At 36.2% G+C, this 22420-nt stretch overlaps 2 protein-coding genes across 4 annotated transcripts; one reads left to right on the forward strand and one right to left on the reverse strand.

Moving 5' to 3' along the window:
- Positions 1-1729: 1729 nt before the first annotated feature.
- Positions 1730-6078, reverse strand: LOC114821961 (putative recombination initiation defects 3). 3 transcript variants are annotated; one of them, XM_070823820.1, is made up of 12 exons: positions 5866-6078; positions 4904-5054; positions 4520-4673; positions 4186-4320; positions 3826-3878; positions 3524-3727; positions 3180-3251; positions 3035-3084; positions 2757-2910; positions 2399-2480; positions 2170-2272; positions 1730-2017 (listed from the first exon to the last, which is right to left on the reverse strand). In XM_070823820.1, exons 1-11 carry the CDS (start codon positions 5928-5930, stop codon positions 2172-2174), a joined length of 1221 nt encoding a protein of 406 aa, XP_070679921.1. In that variant the 5' UTR covers positions 5931-6078; the 3' UTR covers positions 1730-2017; positions 2170-2171. The 3 variants fall into 3 exon arrangements, with proteins under 3 accessions (XP_070679921.1, XP_028951453.1, XP_070679920.1); XM_029095620.2 differs by having other exon boundaries at positions 2170-2266; positions 3035-3093; XM_070823819.1 differs by having other exon boundaries at positions 3035-3093.
- Positions 6079-8485: 2407 nt separating this feature from the next.
- LOC114821968 (DEAD-box ATP-dependent RNA helicase 28-like) lies at positions 8486-16080 on the forward strand. The gene is made up of 20 exons (XM_029095669.2): positions 8486-9046; positions 9173-9322; positions 10243-10431; positions 10520-10588; positions 10748-10854; positions 11079-11157; positions 11457-11630; positions 11766-11914; positions 12067-12162; positions 12285-12387; positions 12563-12625; positions 13108-13169; positions 13343-13439; positions 13596-13714; positions 13794-13836; positions 13970-14071; positions 14716-14814; positions 14911-14985; positions 15099-15373; positions 15560-16080. The coding sequence occupies exons 1-20, from the start codon at positions 8807-8809 to the stop codon at positions 15573-15575; spliced, it is 2307 nt and encodes a 768-aa protein (XP_028951502.1). The 5' UTR covers positions 8486-8806; the 3' UTR covers positions 15576-16080.
- The last annotated feature ends 6340 nt before the right edge of the window (positions 16081-22420 follow it).

Raw genomic sequence — 22420 nt, forward strand, 5'->3', positions numbered from 1 at the left:
CTAATCACCACTCATTACAACAAACATTAAAAAAGAACCTTATTATAATTCTTTAAAATAATTTATTTGAAACAATTGAGTAATCGTAATTTATCACCTGTTATTTTATTTAAAATAATAATAAAAAAATAGGAGAGCAGTCATTTTTTAAATTTTATTAGGAGGTAATGATGGAAAAAGGAGGACGGGGAAATAGCCGTGTGACACGTGGGTCTTTGGGGGCCCCTATGCCTTTGGATTTTTACCATTTTTCTTTCATCAGTTTCTTAAATGACAATGATGATTTATTTATTTTATGTGGTTTTTTGTTTACAAAACAAAAATATATTGTCCTTATTCTGAAAAAAATTAAAAGAGGTTGTACTTAATTGGTAGATTGGTCACACGTCCTGGTTTTGCAGAGGGATCGTCCACCGACACAAAAAATTGGGGCAGTTTCGAGTTGATTCTAGGCTGGAAAGAATTCTTGAAAATTCCGAATCAAATTAAAAAAATTCTGATCTCAAATAAAAAAAATCCTATGTCAAAATTTCTGAAATTTTCAGAATAAAATACCGAATTGATCTTGAAATTTTGGTAAGAAACTTGGTATTGTCTACTCAATTTTTCAATAATCCCATACCGAATCGAAAATATTATATATAATTATTACATATACATATATATTATATTTGAAATGTTGCTAACTATTAGTAGCAATATAATTGATGTGGTCTACAAGCAGTAACCATAGCCCTTTATTGCCATATCTGCCGATACGAACTTCCCACAAATGTGTCTATTTCTTCAACGTGAAATCAAAAAAATTATATTGTTAGTTTTTGAATATATTAGGTTTGCAACTTATTTTTTCGCTTTAAGTTTGTTACTTATTTTATTTTGGTTGCATATTAATTTAACTTGCTATGAATGATTGTTATTTCAATTGCTATGAAATTTAGGAAAACCAAACCATCCCGAAATACGGAAAATATTTTGGGAATCTTAAAAATTAGGAATACCAAAATTTTGGTTAAGAATTGGTCTTCAAATTTCCGTTCAAAAAATTTTCGATTTAAAATTCGGGATCCTATTCTCAGTTTGGGATCCCATACCGAACCTCCTAATTGATTCTACGGCGTGTGTCCAACTGGATTGGGACCATCGGAGGCAACTAGGCATTGATCTTTTGTCAAGCTTAGGTTTAATTAGGGCTTAATTAGAGGTAGGGGATTTGACTTTTATTCTTCTCTTAATAACAATCGGGTGCAACAATAATAAAGTCGAGGATCTTATACTTGTTCGCCAAATAACTAATAAAAATACAACGTCACTCACTGTCAAGTCGACTTTCAACAAATTTTTTTATTTTCCTCTGTTCTTATCAAATGCAAAAGTAAGAGACCATAAAACCCTGGTTATCAAATCACAAAGAGAACAAGACTTGCGGGACTCCAGGTGTTTTTCACCATGAAATGATGTTTTGAGAAACTTATTCAAACTTTCTCATGTTGTACTTCAAACTTTCTATAATTAGAGAGAAAAATATACTTTTGAGAAATACGAAATGACATTTTTGAGGTGTTAATAATAGTTCCCAAAACTAAACTGAAAGTACTAAAATCGCTATTCTTGTTAGAATGAAATCTACAAAATTGTGGGCTCTAAAAAAAACACCGAGCCCAAGTTTAGCATTTTAAGAACCCAAACCCACCAAGGATATATGGGCCTGCAATTGACAACTAAGAACTGCCAATCTGCCAGATAACATTTGTGTAAACTGTAAAGTGTTTGATCAATTCTCAAATTTTTACAACAATGGTGGCCGGAACCCTAACTTCATAGCCAATCTATGTGGGTCCCAAGGAACATCTATCAGTTAATTTGATTTATACTGTAAGATATGGAGTGGAAGGTACAAGTATATAAAAAGGGGAAGAAAAAGAAAGCGAACAATTGGACATACCAAAAGCGATCAAACCACCTAATGTTGCAGTTATTGGTTATGCCCCGCCACATGGGAGGAGACATCCAGTGCCTGTACAGATAGCAAAAGGCACAAAGCAATAAATCAGCTAAGAAAAGAGACGAGAATCCAACTGTGAGTTGTTCGTGAGAAACTGACAACCGTTGATTAGTTTAAGCATTGCGGTGAGTCCTGATTTAATCAATTGGTTTCAATCACTCTACCTTCAGTTAATAATTATAGTGTTGCTGCATTTTCTCTTTCGCCTTCTTGCCCTTCTCAAGATCCTTTCTGTCTCTTCCATTACCTCCTCGGCCATATCTACGTCTCCCCAGAGGAAATGAATACGATTACAATTAATTTTTGAGCGTAACAATTATATGCTTGCATACGCGTAAAGATACAGCATAGTAAAATTTAATGGATACTGCAAATGCACTTTCACAAAAGTACCTGTTTCCTTCTCGCCAAACAAGCAGGAAAAAGCTCCATCAATCTCCTCGTCTGATTCAATAATGACTCTGCATTCCCTTTCCTGCATCATGCATTGTCATTGCCTTTCGGACCACGATACTAGACACGGTAACTAAACTGTAACTAATACCCAAATGAGTAACGAAAAAGACTTTTACGCAGTACATAAGATAGAAGGGAAAGGTTTGTTTCAAGTGCAATAAGAGAAATGACTCAGTTCACACCTATAATTAAGCCAATCACCTTAATGCCAGAAACATGTATAAATCAGAGAGCATACTGTCTCTCTAATCAGCACAAAAGATAGGGAGAACGAGAAACTAAAACTAAAGGCTACCTGTGGAATGGAAGTAAATCTGCTACGCTTTTGTACTTGCCGGAACCCATTATTGCTCAAGGTAGATGTTTCCCCCTTTACAGACTTCCAGCCTCCTGTTTCTATCTTTGGAACTACAACTGCTTGCACACCAACCTTGGGAGGCACAGCTGAACTGGAATCAAGAGAAGAGTTTTATTAAGTATGGTGCTACTGGTGATCTATGCACCTCTATCTCAAATAAATAATATAAGAACATTAAATTTCTACGAAACAAATATTGACACTGTCTCTCATACCTTTTAATAGGCTGTGGCTTTCCTTGTAGAAGGGCAGGATATGCAGAACCCTGCATTTTCTATGTACAAAAATTTTCCCGGTAACAAATCATAGCCCACAAATGCTTGAGTGCGTAAGTGAGACGTAAATGGAAATATTAGTCACCTGTGGTGGAAGTATTGTGGGTACTTCACAATTTTGGGTGGAAGTACTCTGATTCTTGGTGCAAAGCAACTTCTGCAAGCAAACAAAGATGAGACAAATGGATTGAATAGCCTCCTACACATGGAATGTTTAATTACCGAAAGTTCAATGGCTCGACAGTAAATGTCTGGAAATAGGAAAGTTCAAGCATTTCTTGTGTCAGGAAAGAAAGAAAAAGTTGGAAGTTTTTTAAACACTTGCTCCATCTCATCTCAATCAAAACTTAGGATTTCAAAATCGATGATTTCAAAGTCATAAATGTTTGCATGTGTCACAGAGCTCTCCATCATATATATCTAACAGACCTGCATTTCCTTGATGAAGGAGTCATGCAGCTTGTTTTGTGATTTCAGTAAAGCTGCTTCAGCGACTCCTATCTTTTCTGGTAAAGCTGAAAGCGCCAAGAAAATCTCCTGTAATTTGTCTTGATAGGTATTTTTGCTGACTTCTTCAGAAATAGACTTGATGCCTCCTTCAAGGCTAGTTTTGAAGTCTTCTTGCCCCTTAATCTGCTTCACCACATATCAGTTTAGTTAGAAAGTCCAGAATCATGGACGCGTGAAGCAACTAAGCCACAGACATTATGTGGGCGCTATTACGGTATTACCGTTAATTGCAATGAATTATCCTGCGCTATCAATTTCTGCCGCATTGCTTCCACTGCATTAAAATTGATAATAATATTTCAAGTAATGAGAATCTGAAACTTTTGACAACATGTGCATTCGAGATCAGTTTTTCCCAAATATATTTTCCCATTAACAAGTAATATATAAGTCCTATCGGTCAGAATGAAATTCTTTATTTAAAAATGTTAGTAAGTTAGAACAATTTAATACTTAGAACAATGAGAAAATGGAACATACAAATTAAAATTTATGCCGAGTAATTCAACTTCGAAGCCTTAGATTATACATTTTCTCTTCTGCTTCTATGTATTCAGTACGTAGAGGAATAGATTACTCACTCTCCATAGAAACTTCCTTCATCCCTTTTTTTACTTGCATTACATCACGCTGGACAGAATCCAAGATCATTCCAAACTTATTTAATGAAGTTTCCATCACTCCAATCCGGTGTTCAAATTCCACACTATTCTGACCTGCTCAGGCATGTAAAACATTTGGGTTCCCATTAAAAGTAACCATATAAAGAGCAATAATTTCATTGGCCAGCTATGCTTACCCAGTTACAAATTAAACGTCACAACCTTTCGTAGTACTTGACACAAAATACGTTACCAATACTTAAAAGCCTTTCTAGACACCATTTAATCATGTCCAACTGTGGATGAAACTTACATCGATGATCTGAAACAGAAGCGGAACTCCACTTGCGCATGAGGTTGGTGGAAGATCTTGAGATCTGCAATTGACTTTCGTCACGTGCATGACTAATTGGGGGTAAGTAAGCAACTTTCTTCACAGAATTCTCTCGTTCTTGAGAGCCAAACCTCTGCAGATATAGTATGAACAGATGTAAGACTTTCAAATGAGAACAGATTCCAATAATCAATCCAGCTAAGTTCTGAGTAAAAGAAATGACAGTGAATGCTATCTGCTTCTTTGAATTGTCTGTTCATCAAAATAAAATGATGAAGACACAACTTGAGTTTCTTTTTCTCCACTTTGATAACAAGCATAAAAGAGCTTAACACTTGGCTTGAAGCTGAAACGAGAATTAACCTGATCGTTCATGAGAACATCACACTGAGAGTTCTGGGAGAGTTGAGAAAACATGTTATGCTGAGATGAGAGTCCCTGAGAAAATGACTGCTCTGATGGTTGAGAGCGAAGCTGCGCTGCTTGTGGTCCATTTGGTACAGCATTTGGTCTCCTGCTTAGCAATTTAAAAGAAATATATATATGTATGTATATATATATATAAAAGATATCGACGACGAGATTTCAGGAAAATCCACAGTATTAGCCTAATCACAATTAATATTTTAACTCATTTAATTTGTTACATATTTGCTAGAATTTCACATAAACAGATGTAAGTTGCTGTGAGTATATTGGAAAGAAAATGAAATGTTAGATTTTATTTTCCCATCAGAAAGTGAAATCGATACCTACAACGAAAGGCTTAGTGAAACAAAATCTGTGAATCCAATAATCTTAACCTCTTTCAATTTTCTATATTTTCTCCGCGATCAAACAGAGAGCCAATTAGGACTGGAAGCGACTGAAATTCATATGGTTCACAGCTCAAAATTTATTTTTCCGAGCATATTGCCATAAAAATCAAACAAAAGATACCGTGAATTACAAACCGAACCTAATATTCATAAGAAAAAGTCAAAATCGAGCTCAGAGTTTACTCCAATAAGTGAAAATCCTAAGTGATAAGACGCTACAGATTCAAAACTCGATTTTCTAAAAAAAATTCCTACATTTTTCTCGCGAGCCAAACAGAACTCTCGTGCATGAAAGGATGCAGAACTTATATCGAACCTAGAGAATTTTTCATCTAAATACAATAAGCAAGGAAAAATCGAATCTAACAAGCTAGTTAAGTGAAAACTTCATGAAACAGTGAAAATTAAATATTTGAACTTCGACATTTCTGAGAATAATTTTCCTGCGTTTTCTAGGGAACCAAACAGAACATTGCGATTGAAATTTTAGAAAACTGATAGCCGAACCTTGTGTGAGGAGGAAGGACTGAGATGGAGCTGACATCGCAGGCCTTGTTGATCTTCAACTTCATTTGCTCGAATCAGTACGATTTTGAGGTCCGTTTGGATGTACGGAAATTGGAGATCGAAACGGAGTTGAAACTCTATGAAGATTTGAAGAGATATTGACCTTTGATTGGCAAAGACTAACGATCTGACGGTTTGAGATTTTTGAATTTGAAGAATAAGACTCCGCCGCAGGGGTTGTGAAGAATCAGAGGAGGGCTACTTCATATTCGCAGCCTGGCGGGAAAGGGATTGATAGTTGCTCGGCATGTTTAATAGGCCGAGATACGATCACAATTTTGAGACTGAGGCCCATTATTGATCCAATATTTTAGGCTTATGAGTCTAAAAGCCTTTTGAAATTTGACCAGCTACATAAGGAATGAGGAACTTCGCCGGATCCTCTTTGTGAGAATTTCAGGGATTCTTCAATTATATATGTTAGTGTGGTCAGAAATCATTGTAATATTTTTTAGGGGTCTTTTAATATGGGTCCAATTTTATATGCCTATTTTGAATGGAATCCACAAGTATTACATTCTTATAAGTAGTAAGTAGACATCAACAACTAAAGTATCCGCAATTTTAAAATAAATTACAACAGTTGCCATTGAATATTTAACACGACTTATCAAAAAATATAAGTGAATTAGATTTGGGAAAAATTAATTTATTATTATTTACCATGGTTGGGTTGATGGGTCTGTCGAATAGGTATGTTAATTTGATGCGGTTTTCCATTTTTATTTCTTCTCTGTATGTCATTTGTGCTTTGCGGAAAGGTTATGCTACCTGTCATGGTGGAATTGTTTTTCTACCTATGCGGGAGGAAATGGGGTTTTCAAATACCTCTTCGTCAAAAGCTCCCATCGCTATAACAATTATGCTAATTTGTTGGGTTTTCAACTCATCTCCTTGTTACTGTTAATGTTTGTTTACCTGAATTGGTGGAAATTCTAGTCTAAAATTTGCTTGAATTTTATCGTTCTTCCGTTGAGCATATATTATTATTATTATTTGAGTATCTATTATTCAGGTACTTCAAATAATGGACATGTGCTTAAAGAAGAGGAGGAAAACGATGAGGATTGAAGAAGGAGGAAGAAGATCAACGTGCATATGGTTTAATAAGCTAAAATTTAGGAGAATTATTGTTTACTTTTTCATGAAATTAAGGGATTATCATAAATGTATCAGTTATAACTAATGATAAGATTAAGGGTAACTTTGGAATGAGAAAAAATGATGCAAAACAATAGGAATGACAATACTGATGTGGAATTATAATCATTGGACCTAAATTAAAAATAACTAAAAAGTGGACTAATTCCAATACTAGGGTAACTTTGTGAGAATTTCAGCGATTCTTCAATTATATATGTTAGTGTGGTCAGAAATTATTGTAATATTTTTTATTTAAAATTGAATGTAAACAATATTTGATGAAAACTGACCGTACAATGTACGATAAGCAGATGTGATTGGAGGATCTGACGAGGATCCTCTCTCCAACATAAGATGCTTATCGCGTTTTCTAAGATGCGGACCAGATTTGGTCCTTTAGATCAAATCTGAACAGTTGAAAACAAATTCGTCAAAATGAGCTTAGAGTGAAACCGGCCATAAATGACCTATCATCAAATCAAAGCAGTACTCGATAACAATTTTAAGTATTTTTCAATTTAAACTCTAGCTCTTCTCGACAACAGTTACCTTCTTAAATTTGTCTATCATTCACCCAAGACTTTCCATCTCCTGCAAGCGATTTCAAACTTCCTTCCCATCATAAACCCCAATCCCGTTCGAAACCTAGTCGTCGTTGTGTTGTGCTTGTTGTCTCCGGCCTCACTGCACTTCCACACAACAATTCAGAAAATCAGGACGGTTTGGTTTGAGGGAAAAGAGAAAGAAGATGAATGAGTCCATTTATCTCCAAAGTGGTCCATCTAACACTAAGACTAGACTCGCACCAACCCCAAGGCTAGAAGAAATCGATGAAGGGCTTAAAAATTTAAAGTGTCCTCGTCGGGCGTTGCACCTGTCGTAATTGGTCAGTTTCTGCTCCAATATTAGCTACGGTTAGGCTTTAATGAGGTAGTGGCATACTTGTAAACAAATGGAAGTTTATTTCTAATGAAACTTGCTGACAAAATGGGATATCTGTCAGGGGCATTGGCTGGAAAAAAAATTTGGTTTTGCACGTCACCTTTTTTCCTACTCACGTGGCTTTAGTTTTTTCCTTATTATATTGTATTTTGTTATTTTCATTAAATTTCAGGTCCTTTATATTAAATAAATTATAAAATTATTAGATAATTTTTTGTTAAAATAAGCTTAGTTTAAACTCTTTTTTAAATAGTATTTCATTTTTTTAAGAGAACTTTAACGAAAAACTTCCGATACTTTAATAAAAAATCATATTTTTACATTAAAAAATCAATCCTGATACTATTTATTTTACCATTTATTTTATCCTTATCATTAAAACTCAAAATTTTCAATTATTTTTCATTAGTTTCTCGTTTTTAATCTATTGGATTAGGCGTTATATAATAAGTAATAGTCCAAACCGAACGTAAACGAACTTCTCATCCCGCTCATCTCTTTCACTCTCTTCCAACAAAATAAAAAATAAAAAATAAAAATTTCTCCCTCCCTCTCTCACGCCGTCTCGTCGCCGCGAAACAGCCGCCATAGAGTTGGGATCGAAAAGGACTACCGAGGGAAATTAATTTCTCTAAAATCTGAGGTATAAGTTGGGAGAATTGAGAACCGATCAAACGGAACCGGAACCGTGCCCACCCCACCTCTACTGGTACCCGACGACGACTCAAAGCTAATAACTTGCTCATATATATACACACACACACACATAAAAGCTGAAGCAGAGCCGTCTATACCAATGACTCCGAGTTTCGTATTTGAACCCCCAAGCGATGAAGAATATTCCGATGAAGAGCAAGGTGTTGGCGATGGCAATTTTCAATCCTCATGGGACTTCGCATCTTACTCTGAAATAGTCTCCCAAGAACATGCCCATGGAAGCACCACCTCTGTCAATTTCAAAATTAAGAAAGCTTTGCAGCAGCAACCAATCTCACACCATAAAACTGCTGACGAAGACAACGAATCCAACAAACAAGTAACTAGTTGACCCTCTATTTATTCCACTTTATTTGACTACTGAATATTAATTTCTTTTATGTAAATTCTCAAACTTTTTCAGTACAGAGTAGTAAATATCATTGGTTGTTGTGGATTTGTTTAGGAAGATTGTAATCAGCTAGATTCCGGTGATGAAGAAGACCAGGAGGAAGCTTTTAATGATGACGATGCTCTAGGAGATGGCAATACTAATAGTAAGCCATTGATTCGGATTTGCGATAAGTTGGACCATGCGAAGCCCACTCCAATTCAGGTTAGAATTATAATCCCCTATTATTCTTTTCTCGTGTTTCTTGTTGCTTTAAACAACTTATTATTCTTTCAAACTTCGTTAATATCTATATGGATTTCACTCAAAATGTATTGATTTATAACTCCACTAAAATCCTTTAGTTTCAATTCAGTACAACACCCTATAAAAGTTTCAGTCAACTTAGCTGTTGTGGTTCCTAAGTGGGTAGGAATAACACAAAAATTAATGATACTATTGTACATATTCCATTCATCATCAATGAAGTGTGCTGTAAGATCATACAATTCATGTTTTGGGGGCTTGTCGAACCGTCGGTGGTAAGAGAAATTTGGGGTGCATTCAATTCTTTCTTCAAACGAGCCTTTGATTGGTCATACATTCTAAGAAAAGTTCTAACATGAGTCCTCCTACAAGGCACGCAAAACAATGGAATTGCAACACTATAAACTGATTGAACCCCATATGCCCAATGGTACTAAATGTCATCTCATTAATAACAATTATCTCTACACAAGCTTTTAAACAAACGGATTGGTTAAACACCTTAGCAACCAACTTTTTACCTCCTTTCTTATCCCCACAAAGATTTTTTTGACTTTTATTGGGAAAAGGCTTTGTTGTTGTTGTTGATTCACATTCTCGGGATAATATCTACATTGTCTCTCAAGATGTTTTTCATGCCAGACTTTCTATTTACACTCGAATCGGCCGCATAGTCACCCAAGTTTCATCCATCTTTGGAAGGAAAAAACATTGATGGTATCAAAATTGATGTGCAATTTAGTAAAGGAGATACTAGTGTGCTTCACGCAACCCAAGACAGTCCATAGATCATAGCAGATAGAGTGCTGATAGATTTTTTATATGTTGATTATAATGAATATTGTTGCTTGTTAATTTTTTTGGAATATTATAAGCAGACTGAAGACAAAGACAATGAGGAAGGCGATGATGCTCCTCCTAATGCTGCCGATGACAATAATAAGCCCTTTTTTGCCCCATCAGAGGGAGTTTCGTTTCATGCAAATTCATTTATGGAGTTGAACTTGTCTCGCCCTTTGCTTCGCGCTTTAGAGAAATTGGGCCATACCAAACCCACTCCAATTCAGGTTCAGAATTCTATACCAATGACAGACAATTCATTTCTTGTTATTCTCCCATAATATGAGTTATACTGAATTATTTGGTTTTGTGTAGGCAGCATGCATACCAGTGGCCCTTGCTGGTCGTGACATATGTGGGAGTGCCATTACTGGTTCCGGGAAGGTAAATTAGTTTGTTGAGATCTCTTCTAACATAGTTACCTAACAGTTGTGGTTAGGGATTGTGCTATTGGTTCTAGTTGGATCAGAATTGTCTTCACATCATAGCTTATTTTCTATTTTGATCAAATCAGTTTATACATTTGTTGTAATTTTTGCACAGACGGGTGCTTTTGCGTTACCAACTTTGGAGAGACTGTTGTATCGCCCCAAGCGGCTGCCAGCTATAAGGGTCCTTGTTTTGACTCCGACAAGGGAACTCGGGGTTCAGTAAGTTTAACATAGTTCCACATTTCTTATTATTGAGTTTATATTAGTAGATTTGGTTCTTATTTAAATGACCATATTTTTTTGTGTGGATATTTTTGATTGCCTATTTCATTGTAATTGTATTCTTATTGTTCCTCAGTTCCCTTAATATCTTATTCCTATTTGAAACTTTTATTATTCTTGTCTTCCCTAATTAGTTTTGGATCTTAACACTCTAATCTCAGGGTTCTGAGTATGATTGAGAAACTTGCTCAGTTCATGGATATCAGATGTTGCCAGGCTATTGGAGGGCTTCCAATGAAGGTTTGATTTATTTTTTCTTTATTATGCCTTATTCTGAGTTTCGTGATTTGAGGCGATAGGGACTCTTGCATATTTTAATATTATGGTAACTGGATTACTTAGTTTTTTTTTTCAGACATCACAGAAGTTTCCTTTTCTGGGGAGTAATATTAATATGTCATGTGGCTCATTACATAATGCATCTCTCATGTGGCTCATTACATAATGCCATCTAGTCAACTTCTTTTCATCATTTTTGGTGAAGAGTCATTTTTCTTACCATGTCCCTCATTACATAATGATGCCATTTTTTTAATCAGGAACAAGAGATAGCCTTGAGATCAAAGCCAGATATTGTTGTAGCTACTCCAGGACGCATTATAGATCATTTACACAATTCTATGTCTGTGGATTTGGAAGATCTTGCTGTTCTAATTCTTGACGAGGCTGATCGACTTTTAGAGATTGGGTTTAGTGCTGAAATTCGCGAGCTGGTTTGCTTCTGACCTCTTTTGGTGCTTAGATGATAACATTTGAGATCTAGCTGATTTTCTGGAAAACAAAAAGTATAATTTATTCTCGTCTTTTTTCAAAGTATTTCAGTTCATAATTTCTTGTTTGCATGCTAGATTCGTCTATGCCCCAAAAGGAGACAGACCATGCTTTTTTCAGCTACGATGACTACTGAAGTTGATGAACTTGTCAAGCTTTCTCTTACCAAACCACTACGTCTCTCAGCCGACCCATCTGCTAAACGGCCAGTGGCACTAACGGAGGAGTAATTCGTTCACACTCGTTTGTGCTTTGATAAAACTGTACTGATATATGTTGCAGAATTTGACTCTATAATTCAATCTTTAGCATGCGTATATTAAAAATTCTGTAGGATTGATTACCATTTTGACTGTTTCCATTATTACCGTCATGTAGGGTGGTCAGGATACGACGAATGCGTGAAGTAAATAAGGAAGCAGTTCTACTTGCACTGTGTTCGAAGACATTCACTTCTAGAGTGATCATTTTCAGGTTCGTATGGTAACTGTTATCCTCTTAATGAATAATAATTGAGTTTAGTCCTCCTTATATTGGTTGACAACTTGGAGATCTTTCATCTATTCTCTGTATAATCATACTTCATCTTCTGTCAGTGGCACAAAAGTAGCTGCGCATAGGTTGACGATATTATTTGGGTTAGCTGGCTTAAAAGCTGCTGAGTTTCATGCAAACCTTTCTCAACCGCAGCGCCTACATGTGAGTAATTTGCCTGTTTGTTTGTCTAGGTTCTTTGTGTAATTAGTTACTGAAGTATTGTTCTATATATGCATATATAATTGCAACATACTCGATATATGTGATAGCCCCTCGATAATATCTTTGCTTCCTTGTTCTAATCCATGGCAATCCTACTTTTTTATTGTTTGTGTAGGCTTTGGAACTCTTTCGGAAGAAGGAAGTTGATTTTTTGATTTCAACTGAATTGATTGCCCGTGTAAGAACTACTACACATTTCTTGTCTGCTAGATGTTAGTGAGCATCTTGTTCACTCATGCCTTTGTATTTTAATCTAGCTCCCTCAGACTTTGGCTGATATTGGGCATTGTACCGATACTTAAGGTCACTACCATACTGCACCTGCATCTTGTAGGAAATTACACATTCACTATTTAAAAAATTGCTGATTGATTGTGGACTCTCACATAAAGAGACGAGATGGGCAAAACTTAACATGAGATTTTCAGCCAGATTTTATAGGAAAATGGTGCCCATAATAGTCTATTATTATACTACGCCACCCCTCATGGAGTCCTCTTGTTAGCCTGCATATGTTATTTTTATCCTATATGCATTTGGTGGGCAAGGGGAGAGAGGGGTGAGGTTCTTGGATTGTGGCCTCTTCGTCTGTATTTTTACTACATAAAGTATTAAAATGTTTCTACTTTATAGAAATTAATAAATCATTAACTTCTGTAGGGCATTGACATAGATGGTGTTCTGACTGTTATCAACTATGACTGTCCTACAAATCTTTCAAGGTAATGACTGAATCTCTCACCGTTACAATGTGCTCATCATAGTTCTACCCTTAATGTACTGTTACTGCATTATTGCATTTAGAATTTTATTGTTTCTGGTGTGCGTGCTTCTATTCCACTGTATTCTCTTTTGTGCTTCTTTTGACTTCCATCTTTCCTGTTTCTTGGTGCAGCTATGTTCATCGAGTGGGACGTACAGCAAGGGCTGGCAGAGATGGATATGCTGTAACTTTTGTGACAGATAATGACCGGCCTCTTTTAAAATCCATTGTAAGGGTTCATATATTTTATTTAATTTTAATTTTCGAGCATCAACCTTTTCATTTGTAGCTATAGAAAACTTATCCAATTACAAACTGATGTTGGCGGTTTCTGTAAAATTATGATTTTAACCTATCTGTTACATGGGGATTTCGATTTTAATAGGAAAAAAGGGTTGGTTCCAAACTGAAGAGTCCAATTGTTGCTGAACAATCAATTACCAAGTGGTCCCGGGTTATTGAGGAAATGGAAGATCAAGTGGCTGCAATTCTTCTAGAGGAAAGGTTTGTGTCTTTCTTCACAGTGCTTTGCTTATTTAATTATCGCTTGTGAAACTGTTATAAATTGTGAGCATATGTGCAGGGAAGAACAAGCACTAAGAGATGCTGAAAGGGAAGTAACAAAGGTATTTAGCACTGCTTTCCCTTCGTTGTCTTTTTGTGAGCACAGTCTACTGTCCAATTGTCTCGTTCTGTAATCATTGCTAGGAATGTTGATGTTATCTGTATTGCTCTGATTTTATGTTGTGGCTTTTACAGGCAGAGAATATGATATTACACAAAGATGAAATTTTTTCACGCCCGAAGAAGTCCTGGTTTCAGTCAGAAAATGATAAGAAGAAGGTAGTGCACGCAGCGAAGGTAATTTCTTTTGTTTTGTCAACATTATTTGTTTATTCATTTACAATTTTCTTTTATTTTATTTTTACTGGGGATTCCTTTTGATTTTAACTGACTACGAATTTGATATTTGCAAAAATATCCTTGATATGTCCTCTTTAATGTTTTTTTTATTAGATTATCGAATGTTAACTCCTGCTTGATGTATGTCATTGTTACTTGAAAAATGGAGCTTATGGGATGTCAATTTCCCACGGGTACCCTGAGAGAGAGTCCGTTGGACGTAAACTTTAGCTTGGCTAAGATCCACTGTGTAATTCAGTGGAGACTCTCTTAAAATGCATGATTCTTTTTTTATATATATATAAGGAAAAGAAAAAGAAAAAACAATCGGCCATTCAATTCTATATGGAAATTAATAATCTTACGGTTGTGGCATTCAGTAAGGAAATTTAGTGGATAGTGGGTTCTTATATAAGTAAACCTTCCCCAGTTCTCCTGCGTTTTAGTTCTTTTTGCTGATAGGAGTAAGAAACACCACTTAGTGCTATCTTAGATCTTGAACACTGTCTTAATTTGCATTAAGACGATATTTTTGTACTGCAAATACTTTTTTTTTTTATGGGAAGTAACAAAGTACAACATGTGGTTTTTTTCATTGACAGGCATCGCTTGGAAGAGAAAAGCGTTGTGGAAATGATGTAATCAGTGCTCAGCAAGCCGAAGACATAAAAATGAAAGAAAAGAGGAAGCGGGAGCGTGAGGTGACTATAATATCACATCTGAGTCTGTGACTTTTCAGTTTCCATGTTCAATGGTAGTTTTTTTGTTTAGCATGTAACTTGATCCATCGTGAACAGAAAAATTTGCCTCGCAAGATACGCCGGAAATTGGAAGCAGCTAGAGAAATGTTAGAGGATGAAAATCAGCTCAAAGTAAGTTCTTCTCTCCCACCCCCACTCCCCCCTCTCGAGCACACAGAGACACACAGAGAGGTTACATACACACTTTTTAGTAGCGCATAATAATCAGTAAGTAAGAACTGCAGGGCAGTGAGAAGTTTAAAGAGAAGACAGGAATGCCACTTGTTGACCTTGCTTACAGACGGGCAAAAGCCATGAAGGCTGCACAAAAAACAACAGATGCTGGCAAGACTTTGAAGAAGTCTAGCAAGAGATGTAATCTTCCTCCGCAAAGAACTCAGTCTAGGACAGATGAAATGCGGGACCTGTTCCACAGTGACATAACTGAAAGGAAGCATAACAGAAAGCTTGGTGGAGCGGGAATGAAAAAGTCCAAGAGTTCCTTCAAGAGCAATTCAAGGTATGTAGCTCGTTAGCTTTTGTACATCTTTTTTCCTGTTGTATGTTTGTCTTATCTTTTTTGTTGAGTCTAGGATTTTCATCACTTGAAAATGTACGCACGCATGATTGTAGGTATATTCACATATGTATTTATATTTGTCGTCTTTAATATGAAGCTTCACTCTCTATTGTTTTCGTTGTTCAGGTGCAAACGAAGATGAAGGAGCACAAGAAGCATCTGTTGTGGATGCTCAAGTGTAATGGAGAGCTATATTATGATGCATATCTATCTAATATATTATCCTTTGTTGGAGAGAGGATTATAAAGTCTATTTATTTTGGACATGGATTTCGTATTTATGTTCCAACTTGAAAAGTCATCTCATGTATTTTGTTTTATTTTTTGGGTCTTGAATTATGAGATGCAAAATTTGTCAGATCCCAAGAACCAGTGTTTTCCGAGGATTCGGATTGATAATGCTTGCTTTAGGCCATGTCTGGCATGCCGTAATACACCGGCGATGCTTGGGATATGAACAGGGGTTTCAAAAAGTCGATGTTGATCTGGAGAGGAATCGGCTTATTGCCGCAACTCTGCCCGTGAGACTTTGGACCTCCCTCACTGTCCTGGGGGATTGCATCCAAATGTAATGCAGCTGGTTCAGTTTTTTACATTATGTTTACATTTAGATTATGACATTGCAATGCTTCTTGGTTCTGTTTTTATTTTGTTTTTACATTTGAATTCACACACTGCAATGCAATGTCCTTTTCCTGGTTCTATTTTTCACATTTTGATGTGCAGTGTCTGTTTCCTGGTTCCTTTTTTATTTTATTTTTTAACATTTTGATTCAGATATTGTGTTGCAGTGCCTGTTTCCTGGTTCTGTTTTTTTTCCGTCTCCTATGCTTCACACTTTGCACGACTCCTTTTACATTTAGATTCAAACACACGATGTTTCTATTTCCTAATTCTGGATTGCAGACCGAAAACTCTTTGCAAACAAATCTTTAATTCAAGAGGGTTTTGATGGACAATACTTATCTATTACGTCATTTTTTTCCTTGTGTTTTGTTTTTTGCTGATAGTTGCACTTTTCTTTGGAATGCCCTTTTTTTCTCTCAATATTGTGTTTGGTATTGGGAAAGTTTCAGAGCATTGGGATTAATCGAACTATTTATTCGGGTTTGACGGAGGAGAGAGAAAGAGAAAGAGGCAGGGAGAGGAGAGATAAAAATGAGAGAGTGAAGAGAAAGAAGGGAAGAGAGAGGCATGATAGAAGATTGGGAGAGAATGATGTAAATAAGGAAGAGAGAGTGGAGGAGATGAGGAATGAAATAAAGTGAAGAGAGAAGGGTAAAATAGTTATTTTATAACGAGCTTAAAACTCATGTGACATGCTTCATTGACCTATTCATAATTATTATAAATAATTCATTGATTATGTCCAAAAATAAAATTGGCCATTGATATATGGCTAATTAGTGAAGGTAATAAAAAACCTTAAATTTTAAGGATATTTGGCCAAACACCATTCTCATGAAAGTTTCGTACTTTCAAATTGGAAAGAGTAATATTTCATCTCTCGTGAATTAGCGTTGCAGTTGCGATTATGCAAATTAGTTGGTTGTGCAAAATTTTTATATGTATGCAGATACCAAAAGTGTATCCATGTGGGGCGTTTTGGTATTTCTGTACGTTTGTTGGGGTGCGGGGTGTGGAAGACCGAGGGGGCGCAGGCCGATTTCGATGCCTAGGAGGGGGATTTCAGGGATTTGCAGAGAGATGAGAGATAAGACAACGGGTGTCCGTTGCAGAGAGAGATGGGTGTTCGATGCCTAGGAGTGAAGTTTTGATGTTTTAAACTCAAGGTTGGTCTCCCTCTTGGTTCTTTTAGTTTCTTTGATCTGGGTTTTAATTGTTATATGCTCTGTTTTTTTGCTGACAAAGTGTAGGAAAAAGAGTACAAAGACCGTGGAAGGGGTGTATATCAATCTAACCATTTTTGTCTATGGATAACAAAACGTTATGTGGTATTTTTATGTCTACTGTAAGAACTGAAACGTTTGTGTGTAAGTAAACTTATGTGTTGTCCATTTAATTTGATTTAGTGTGAATTTATCTAGCTTTGTAGCTAATTTTATGGCAATATTGATTCACACGTTTAATTTCCTATGAACTTGTATGAATTTTCCTTTTTTGATTATTAATTTACTGATTCTGTGAATAATTTTGGCTTTTAGATTTGTCTGAACATTTTTCTGATTCAACATGCAGGTCTAGTATCATTTTACAGCCTTCTACAACTCTTTGTTCTGTCTTTCTCTCTTCCTCTATGTAGTTTTAGTCAAATTAAACAGCTCTTTTTAATTTAACTAAAGTGTTTAGAACTCAATTAAGTGGAAATTTACTTTGGTTTAATGACATTTAGGTGTTCGGTGTTTAGCGCATGACTATTAGGTGTACAATCATTGTGCACATGATCTTTTATATGTTTTATGTTGGATTTTTTTCAGCCCATGATGAGTTGTCCCAAGTTTATTAGGAATTATAGACTTGGAAGATTTAGTGGTTTTCCCAATTGGAGTGGTCTTCCCAAGTGGAGTTGTTTACCCAATTGGAGTTGTTTCTCAATTGAAGAATGATTCATAACTAATCTCAATTAGGATTAGCAATCCTTATTGAAGAAGACCTTTATTATGTCCATATAAGGGGACTATTGTGCTAGTTTTGAATTGGAGCAAAACAATAAATTGTATACCACTCAAGGAGTCAAAGAGAGAATATCGCAAGGGCAAAGTGTGTGCAAGAGAAAAGAAAATAGATAAAAAGTGTATTTCTTGTTCTTTTAGGTTTACCGTCAAGTTTTTAATTCTAGAGACTTGGCAAGATTATTGGTTGTACTCATTATTGATATAATGAAAGACTGTTGTTGCTGTCCCGTGGATGTGGGCATATATAGCCGAACCACGTTAATTCTTGGTGTTGATTTGTCTTGGTTATTTGTTTTCGATTTCCGGAGCTTGTTCTGTTTTTACCATTCTTAAACGCAATATTCTCAACAAGTGGTATCAGAGCCTGGTTTGGCTGATATCCGTTTAGAATGAAGGGTGTGACATGCTTTAACTGGGTTACCTGGAAATCAAGAATTGAGGACATGCTTTACTGAAGGTGTTAAGAGCAAGCCAGCAAGTATGTCTGATGTGATTGGACCAAGATGAAGATGAGCGGTGTTTTCTGGCAAAGAAGTCTATAATTGCCTTTGCCAATGACGATGGTAATTTTGGTTTGGGGGAGCCTAATCAAGAGGAGTTTGATCATGAGATGTTCGATCAGACAAAGTCTGGTCATGGATACTGCGATTAGGGAGATTTTGGTCATGCCTGGTTATGAATAGTTCAATAAGGGGGAATCTCGTCATGAGTAGTTTAATCAGGGGGAGCTTGGTTATGAGAAGTTCAATCAATAGGAGTTTGATTGTCCTAAGTCTATTAAGAATTATAGACTTGGAAGATTTAGTGGTTTTTCTTATTGAAGAAGACCTTTATTATATCCATTCAAATGGGCTATTGTACTAGTTTTGAATTGGAGCAAAACAATAAATTGCATACCACTCAAGGAGTCAGAGTGAGAGAATATCGTAAGGGCAAAGTGTGTGCGAAAGAAAAGAAAAGAGACAAAGAGTGTATTTCTTGTTTTTATTCTTTTAGGTTTATCGTCAAGTTCTTAATTCTAGAGACTTGGTAAGATTATTGGTTGTCCTCATTATTGATATAGTGAAAGACTGTTGTTGCTGTCTTGTGGATGTAGGCACATATAGCCGAACCACATTAATTCTTGGTGTTGATTTGTCTTGGTTATTTGTTTTCGATTTCCAGAGCTTGTTCTGTTTTTGGATTCTTAAATGCAGTATTCTCAACATTTTAAACATACTATGTCGTAAAATTTTCAATCTTGTAGCAATGCGCGGTGACACACCCCGATCTTGATATTCCCCAAATACTAGGATAAGCACGTGCTGGCTAACACCCGAGGGTGACGAAAACTATTTATTGAATGCAAATGTTGAGAATAAGGAATAGATAAGACTTAGAAATATAAAAGAATAATGAATATGCATTTAAGGAACGTATTTAGAGCATACACCTAACTAGAACACTAAAAGAAATAATATAAAATTCAAAGAATAAAAGAATGGGTCCTACACCGAGAGAACTCGAAGATGTCGATGCGAAAGTGCCTTGAAGTCGGGATTGTATGCCTCAATTCTAAGTCATGAAGGGGGCGCAAAACAAACATGAGTGGACCAAGTTGCTATATATATAATAAAACAGTTATCAACATACTAACTCCCAGGTTTTATGAAAACACATATATATCATGATAAACATAAGTTTTTCGAAACCTAGCATGTCGTGCAATGTCTCAAATCATAATTTGTATATATAATAATCACTAGTGAATTGTCCGATAACCCGCAAGCCCCATGCCGGCTCCTTGTCTCTGAGCAAACAGTCAGAGGAAAATACACTTCATGCCCCATGCCGGCTCCCCGTCCCTATGCTAAATAGCCAGAGGAAATACACTCCAGGCCCTATGCCAACACCAAACCGTCACCTGGAATGGATTGGAATCTATCCCTACATCTTGTAGCGGAAAGGACCATAAGATATTTAGAACACCCAAAATCAATTTTAAAAGAAAAAGATCTAGCTCAAGATACAATTTCACAAAATACTTCTTTCGTTCCGATAAAAATCAGGGCGGGTTGTTACAATTTACCCCCATTAAATAAAATTTCGTCCTCAAAATTTAAAATCATTTACTCAACTAAAATACCCAAAAATAGGAAGAAGAATATATGTATAAAGAGTAATCAAGTCAGAGTGGGTGCATCAAAGATAATATGTCACACCGTCGCGAGCGGGTTGCAAAATCCTCTATCATGCCTCCAAACTCTTACTTTCTTCTCCATCAGTGTAAAAGTAGAAACATACTTTAATAAGATATAAGGTCGAAAACACAAAATAGCTTAAGGTCAACAGTAAGTACACAAAATACGATAACGTCAAAATAGATATGTACTAACATATATGTCGAAAACTCGTGCCCAACTTAAAACTAAAAACAGAATTAATTCCCCCAAAACATTTGTAACGACAAAAATAAATAACTAAAGTAAAGGAAGTTAAAATACTTATACTGAAAACTAAAATTGAAAATGAAGGTGGGCCTCGCTCAAGCATACATACTTCACATATTTTGAGAATAGATGTGTCTTTGGATCGAGTCCTAAGAATAACAATTCCGCAACAACTGCTGAAGACGAATCTTCTTGCCCACTTGCTTAACAAACCCAACGAATAAGTTATCGATACCACAGTCGGCCGCCCGCAATATTGACCACACATTTATTGTCTCGATAAGCAAGAAGTAATTTCCTAATGGTGCACAATTTCACACATCGTAAATTCGATCCTCCGAATACCAGTTAACAATACTCCTCTGCCAACCAGTGTTGCCTGTAAAAAACTTTCGTACCATGTCGCAAAAGTGCCATACTTAAACCGAACAAAACAAAAACTGTCGTCGTAAAACTTTATCCAGCACCAAGCATCCAATCCTCCTCAGTTCTTCCAAATGTGACCAACTACTCCAAAGTTTCAACAGTAAAGAACCCATTTGAAAACTGTACCTTGGGATTTAAGAGAAGTGGCTACCATGTTAGTAGTAGACCCAAAAGCTCGAGCCAAGCAAGCAAAAAACAAGAAGTCACCTTTCCCAACATGCAGTATCTCTTGGGAACTGTTGTAGTGCTCAAATCACCTCTCTATTTTTGCTTAGTTGCAGATTTCTAGTCAACCAAGGTCAATGTTGATGGAAAGAATAAGGACTCTCAAGTGATTAACCTAAAAACAAAAAAGAGTACACACCTTTCGAGAGAAGTGTAAAGATTATTCGATTCTCGCCTCGACCATGCTGTAGTGCCATCCCAGAGTGCACCAAAAAGATCTGCTAGAAGTGTTTCGACAACAACGTACTCACAAACAAAAGAGTCCTGGAGTGAAGCAGTGAAAAGATGCGTTGAAACGAACATATAACATTAGAAAAGAACCGATGTGAATCCTATGAATTATAGTAAGATGGTGACATAATCCGCTAACCTTCTGTACTAAAACCTTCATCCAACTCTTACTAAAAGACCGCTCAAACCTCATGCCCAAGTGCTCATGAACCGAATGATCCTGGTGTGAGGTAGTGGAAAGCTGCGTTGAGGTAAGCACAACACATCATCGAAAAGGTCTACCAGAGTAAGATATGATGGTTATGAATTGCAGCAAGATAATGAGTGGTGACCATTCAATTTAGTGTGAAGATAGTGATGCAATCAGCTGATCACTTACACTACAATATTCACCAATCTCTTACAAAAAAAAAACTCAAACCTCACATCCACTTGGATTTTTTTCTGGTAAATCTGGTAAGCTTGTGAAAAGGTTATGCTCCTAACGTTCCTATCCGAATCGACATGAATTGGGTGCACACTTTTGCCAAAACGATCGATCGTGAATTCTTCACTAATTGAGTGAGAAGCCATGCTGAGAAAGCTGAAAGAACACTCAAGAATTTGAGGGTCAAAACAAGTTCTTCAAAATTAAAGTAAAAGATATTTGGTTTTGAATGAGAAACCATGCCGAGAACAAATTTTTATTTTTTTCTCAGTGTATTGTTCCGGCATGATCCAGTTCACATTGAGAAACAAACCAGCGAAGGAAGGTGAAGTTGCAGAAATAGAAGTCACTATTTATGATTATTTGGTTAATTATTACAGTAAGGTTGATTGGTTTCTTAGCCAAAAAGGAAATAGGTCTAAGCTCAAGATTAGTTAAGAACTGTTAATGAGGTTTGACGAGGTCAAAGACATTTTGAAATTCACAATACTTTGTGAGAGCTGTTTTGTTGATGCACAAAACTGGAGGTCTTGGAACAACGTAAATCCGACCGTGAATCTGCAAGAAATGTAAATAACACAAGTTGTATCGTGGTTCACCCCAAGGTTTGGGC

Source organism: Malus domestica, chromosome 01 (assembly GCF_042453785.1).
Source record: "Malus domestica chromosome 01, GDT2T_hap1".
NCBI lineage: Eukaryota > Viridiplantae > Streptophyta > Magnoliopsida > Rosales > Rosaceae > Malus > Malus domestica.

Coding starts and splice junctions, on each gene's coding strand:
- LOC114821968 (XM_029095669.2), top strand. CDS start 8,807: ATGACTCCGAGTTTCGTATTTGAACCCCCAAGCGATGAAGAATATTCC. Junction 11,631..11,765: donor GTGCTGAAATTCGCGAGCTG/GTTTGCTTCTGA, acceptor TTTGCATGCTAG/ATTCGTCTATGCCCCAAAAG. Junction 12,163..12,284: donor TCTAGAGTGATCATTTTCAG/GTTCGTATGGTA, acceptor ATCTTCTGTCAG/TGGCACAAAAGTAGCTGCGC.
- LOC114821961 (XM_070823819.1), bottom strand. CDS start 5,930: ATGAAGTTGAAGATCAACAAGGCCTGCGATGTCAGCTCCATCTCAGTC. Junction 3,252..3,523: donor CCTTCATCAAGGAAATGCAG/GTCTGTTAGATA, acceptor GTTTGCTTGCAG/AAGTTGCTTTGCACCAAGAA. Junction 2,273..2,398: donor GTTTGGCGAGAAGGAAACAG/GTACTTTTGTGA, acceptor TCCTCTGGGGAG/ACGTAGATATGGCCGAGGAG.